Source organism: Tachysurus fulvidraco, chromosome 14 (genome assembly GCF_022655615.1).
Source record: "Tachysurus fulvidraco isolate hzauxx_2018 chromosome 14, HZAU_PFXX_2.0, whole genome shotgun sequence".
In the NCBI taxonomy this organism is placed as follows: Eukaryota; Metazoa; Chordata; class Actinopteri; order Siluriformes; family Bagridae; genus Tachysurus; species Tachysurus fulvidraco.
The window spans coordinates 10,090,716-10,096,715 of NC_062531.1; the positions used below are offsets into that span (position 1 = coordinate 10,090,716).

Here is a 6,000-nt window from a genome sequence, read left to right on the forward strand (position 1 = left end):
GTAAATCCCTGAGATGTGTAAGTAATGGGTGTCTGACACCAGAGGACATCGCAAGACATGCATGCACGTATATGTGCACACACACACACACACACACACACACACACACACACACACACACACACACACACACACACACACACACACACACACACACACACAGAGCACATTCCTTCCTATCATTGTCAATGAAACATACAATGACTAGAGGAAATAAAGTGGAAGTGGAAGAAAGCTTAAAAATGGTTCACAAGAAGAGTGGCTTCAAGGTGCAATATCAATTCGCTAATCCTGACAGGAACTAATACATTTGTTTCAGATGGAAAATTAATTTTCTAATATTAAAAAGGTCAGAAATGAAGCATGGCAATGCCGTCCCTTTTGTCATCTTTAACAAATTATCCAAAATGGCATTGTCAGATTGTTGGGGAGATGTTTTCCATGATGAATGTTCCTAGTAATCAGCCAATCAAAAAAGAATCCCTCGCTCCCCTTGATAAATGGGGTGGAAAAGCGGTGCTTTGCCAAGGAGATAGCACCATTTGTTTCTTTACTCCATTAAAAAAAAAAAAAAAAAAAAGAATGAAAAGAAAGTCCTTTTCTACCTATAATATTTACATGCATGACTGAAGTTTTTTACTGGACCAGTGCTCAGATTCAGGTATAAAATTGTGTAGTGCTTTTTCTTCCAAAACTTTTGGGTGACTTTCAGGAAATTGATTGAAAGTAAAACTGGGTATGTACTAAAAGTCTAAAAGTCAGAGTTTTTTATTTTCAGAAAAAAATAGTTCATTTTAAAAACTTTATTAATTGATAAGAGATAACACAATATTATTTATAAAATCTTATCCATGAGACAATGCTACAAATGTCAAACTAATATTAAGACGACAACAAACTCTTTAAATACGAATAGTGACACCAGTAATAAATAAGCTATTGAACTGTATATCACAGCTAGGGAATTTCTATGTACAGTCATGGATCCTTCTCTTTAGCTAATATGTGTCAACCTAACACACGTAAGCTTAGTCTGTGTTGTCTGTGTTTGAGTTCGCCTGGTGCCTGGATAACACTGTGTTTGTGTTTGTGTAGCAGTGTGGGATTGGAGGATTTACAGTGTAGCCAACAAGCAAATTCTTTAGTCACTGGAAACAAGGTTGGCTTTAAGTTTACCAGAATGCTGCGACTGATGTGATTAACCAAACACTGCCAGTATGACACAGGAGGGTGTGTGAGTGGATGTGAGTGAGCTTGGGAGACATTAGGTAGGACTATATGTGTGTGTGTGTTACTCTCTTCTTCATTCATCATCGCCAAGAACCACATTCGATCAACTTCTCACAACTGACATTTTCTACATTCACAGGTAAGTTAACTCAGCTCTTAATATCTGCTCTCCATGTTCACTTTCTGAGTATTGAAACAGCTTTAATGATTGTTTAATTACTCCCCATTTATAAAAATACTCCTTGGGGCCTCATATTTATTTCTGTAAATAGTGGTGGGTGAGGGCGATGCGGATGGGTCTGTATGAGAGGAGGCTTGTGAATATGGATAAATGTGTGTGTACGTGTAGATGCAGGGCGTGAGGGACATGGACGTCTCTCTCTGCTATGAAGGATCCCATCGATCAGTGTGTCAGCGCTGAGGGAAAAGGTTAAGGCCCGTTGCATGGCCTCGTTCCGTTCACCGACAATCCTGCTCTTATCAGGATGTGAAAGAGCAGCAAAGGGCAGGCCATTCCCAGGACAGCCGCTGACCTTCACTAATCACACACCTCACTCACTTTCTGGCCATAATTAACACCCAGCCAGAACAGATGGCTCTGTACTCAAACAAAGAACGCACAAACGTACAGAGAGAAGAAAATCAAGGGGAGACGCTCCTGGCCCGAAAAAGGTTTGAAATTGCCCAGAACAGACAGACAGACAGACAGACACACACACACAACACACACACACACACACACACACACACACACACACACACACACACACACACACACACACACACACACACACACACACACACACACACACACACAAACACACACACACACACACCTACAAAAAGATGCTGAGTCAAAGTTCCCACAGTGTTAGTGGCATGAGTATGGGGAAAATTCCATGAGCATGAGTTTCAAAAATTTAAGCGTGCTGTTGAAATACACCACATTCACCACATTACTTTTTTTTTTAAAAATACCTTGAATACATCACAAACAGCTAGTACGCTCGGATTTAAAATGATAAAAAAAAAGAAATACGTTGGTTGTACAGACTTTACATTACTGCATGTAAATGTCTTTGATAAATGTGGTCTGTACACACAGTGGGGTCAGAAAGCATGAAACCATGTTAAAATCTTACATGAGACCACGTTAAAATAAAAAAGTGGAAAAAACCCCAAATATTTTTAAAATATATGTGAAACAAAGGCAGTAAATGTTTAATATCTTATCACGATTTCTATGTCCCTATTTAAATGTATGTAAATGAGTGATATTGTCCATGTTAACTGATTTGCACAAAAGGTCGGATTTTTCTTGTCATGTCTATTCTGTTCTAGTGAAGCATGTGTTCAGACGACACTGATGGATTTGAAATAAAATGTTTTTAAAATGGGTCAAATGTTTTTGTACAAACTTGTGGATTTCATGCAGCTCAAGTCGTGTCAAGTCAGACACTGTCTTTAAAGCAAAAAAAAGTTAAAAAAAAAAAGAGTTTATCTTTGCTGAAAAGGAAATACATGTAAATAATTCACCGTCTACTTTTCACTCAAGTTGTTGTCAGTAATATAAATTGTAATGAAGATTGTTGGATTAAATTAGAATCGAATGCAAAATTCACTAGAAGTTTCTGACTTTTTGACCCCGGTGTGGGTATGTGTGTGTATTTGAGATGTCACTTACGGGATCTTGGTTCATTTGGATGATGAGTTGTTTGACAGCATGCAGAGTGGGATGAGCCCACTGAGATGGGTCCTGCCAATGGCGGTTCAGGTCAAAACCCATCAGAGAGCACCTGCACGAAGACACAAGTAAACATGATGAGTAAACAAACAACTAAGCCACCGCAAACAAAGGCCTACGCCCTCCTGTCTGAGCTCATCAACTTCAATTGCCCATCTAAGCACTATTTTCTAGCGCAGCATTATAGATCAACAAAGAGGACGTAACAAAGATACAATGGCTGCAATGCTCAATATCCAGCTCACAAGTGCAAGGTCATTTAGTTAAATAGAGGGAGAAGCATTTCAAACACAATTGTTCCAGCCACAAATATAAGCACGACACCTAATAATGCACAGAAATAACAAGGACGGTAATTTCAGCTCAATTCTATTTTATCCGTATGGAACGTTTAACAACAGACACCGTCACAAAGCAGCTTTACAGACATTTTATGTAAATTTATATCCCTAACGAGCAATTCAGAGGAAGGCAAGAAAATTTTCCTTGTGATGACATGAGGAAGAAACTTTGATAGAACACAAACAGAAAAACATCCACTGCCGGGTAACACCAAATAGGGTTATAAATCATTATCGTGTGGTACATTTGTTTATATTAAAAAATAATCACATACCTAGAACAGAACACGTCTTGACAGACATAAACATGTTTATGCACTCAGGGGATTTTGCATCAGTGTTTTTGGTTCTTGTAAAAGAGCTACATTTTCCAGGCTGAGGAAATCTACTGAGTGAAAAAAAAACTGACAGATCTGCTGCACTATTGTATCACAACTACAGACTTACCGACCCTGACAGGTTCTTCTGGTTACTCTGTAGGTCAGTGTTACTGCATTATGCAGTAACTCGTTGCAAACATCTATAAGAAGTCACTTGCATGAGGTGAAGAGGAGCATTTACACTTTGTTTGATAACCAGACCAGAGGCCCTGCTGACGGTCGGGCCATCTTAGGTGGTATAAAAGTGTAGAGTTGCAGAAGTTAGCAAATGCTGAGTGAATAAATGAAGAGTTGTGCTGCACATTCTGAAATGGACCATGTAATCATTCTAATATTATAACTACCAGTGTAAATCTGGAAGACTGGACAAGGCAAGTAAAGGCAAGATGATTTGTAGAAACAATCAACCCAGCTTGACGGTGATAATGTATTGACTGAGGAACTCCCAGGATAATTAGAAGCCGTGTCTGTTTGTGCATGTAATCCTTCATCTAGCCTGATAGACCTGTGCAGAGAATGAGAAATTCTATACACTGAAAAAAAATGGGAATGAGATTTACTCATGCCATTGTAACAGTTGTCATACTTAAAATCTTTCATTGCAATTTTAAAACTAAGCATATTTTAAAATAAGGAATAAATGACACCAAGGATTACATTAAAATATGTCCAATTAACTAGCTATTTCTGGTTCCTGCTTGATTTATCAGCATTACAACTTAATGGCCATTAACACCTTTAACAGTTCCAAACAGATTTAGGACACCAATGGCTAAATACACTGCTGTTTCAAAACAATAATCCAAGTGCAAAACACATGAGTGCAAAATGATCTTTTTTTGTTTGTTTATTTGTAACCAGGCTGCCAGGCCATCTACTGCAAAATAGGTATGTACAGAACCTTAGCAATGGATGACTTCTCTGCTCCTCCAGAAGTGGCAGACAGATGGAGGGACAGAGAGACAGATGGAGGGACAGAGAGACAGATGTCCCTAGGAAGAATTAGTTGGTGCTGCTGAGCTGGAGTAGAGGATCCATGACTTTGAGCGGCAGTCGGAGTCAATGCCCCAGCCTGCACAACATCACTAATCCCCTAGTCAGCAAGGATTGATCCTGTGTTCCTCTCTACATCCTCTCTCTCTCTCTCTCTCTCTCTCTCTCTCTCTCTCTCTCTCTCTCTCTCTCTCTCTCTCTCTCTCTCTCTTTCCCCCGATGCAGCAAAGTTGTGATGGAGTGAGAGAATGCATGCAAAACAGAGTGTCACCAGTCACTCATCCTGCATCCTTCTCTCATCAACTCCTTTTAATTTCTGCCACATTTATTCATTGTGCTTCTGTAGTGCAGCCTGGCTGACACCAGATGGCAGCCAGTCATGACATTTTTTCTAGATCTGTAGGAGTACACAGCCAGATATTGGTATTCAGTGCAGCTAACACCATTAAGTAAAAGGCAATTATGGAATAGAAAGGATGTTCACAGTGACCGAGTGACAGCAGCCCAGTGTAGCGTGAGCTTGGGCGTGTTCTTCCAGAGCCCACAGAACTGTCCTGATACAGACTTATGGTGTAAGCTGGGATATATCATCTTTAAATAACTGTCACTTCTAAGAATGTTGGCAGCATGCTCATGCAGCACAGGACATTTCACTAGCTTTACCGTGCTGTTGATGGAAGATGATGGATCTGCTACCTAGTGTCTCTTATTATGAAAAATTTTAGGGCTTGGCAAAGGTAAGCTGTTCTTAGATCAGTGTAAACGGCACTTTCTGGAGCACAGCCTGATCCAACATAACATACACGCACACGAGCCAAAGTATGAATCATAAGCAACTTAACATACACATTGATTTGAATGCTTTGCAGACATATATCTCAGTTGTTCCTCTCCGACCCCCCACACACATCTAACAGAATTAGACTGCATCCTACCCCATACATTCTGCCTCTTATAATTCAGCGCCAGGGCAGCAAAAACACTTTTTTTTAGCTCTTAATCCATCACAAAAATCTGGGTTCATTGAGCAGAAACTTTCTTCTAAGCACATAATCACAAGAGTCTTTCATTTTGTCCCTTAAATGCAGCCTATGCAGATAGCGTGCAATTTTCTGGATGGTGAAGTTTAGAAAGTAATAGGAAAGATTATGAGTGACACTATATCACTGATTATTAAATGAATCTCCAATACATGCCTAATAAAAATGCATAACCTGGGCTGCATTCCATCCTTCCTTACCTGTAGTTGCCCAGGTACACACCATCAGGGTTGAGCATGGGGACAATTTTAAAGACCACATGATCACGCAGG

At 39.7% G+C, this 6,000-nt stretch overlaps 1 protein-coding gene across 1 annotated transcript in view; it reads right to left on the minus strand.

Annotated features, from left to right (window-relative positions):
• The window catches only part of agbl4 (AGBL carboxypeptidase 4), a 276,090-nt gene that overhangs the window by 20,721 nt on the left and 249,369 nt on the right, over positions 1 to 6,000 (minus strand). The window contains exons 8-9 of the mRNA XM_027166429.2: positions 5,929 to 6,000; positions 2,915 to 3,026 (exon numbers count right to left, since the gene is read on the minus strand). The exon at positions 5,929 to 6,000 is cut by the window's right edge and continues 43 nt beyond it. Coding sequence (XP_027022230.1) covers positions 2,915 to 3,026; positions 5,929 to 6,000 — 184 coding nt within the window. The remainder of the gene's footprint in view (positions 1 to 2,914; positions 3,027 to 5,928) is intronic.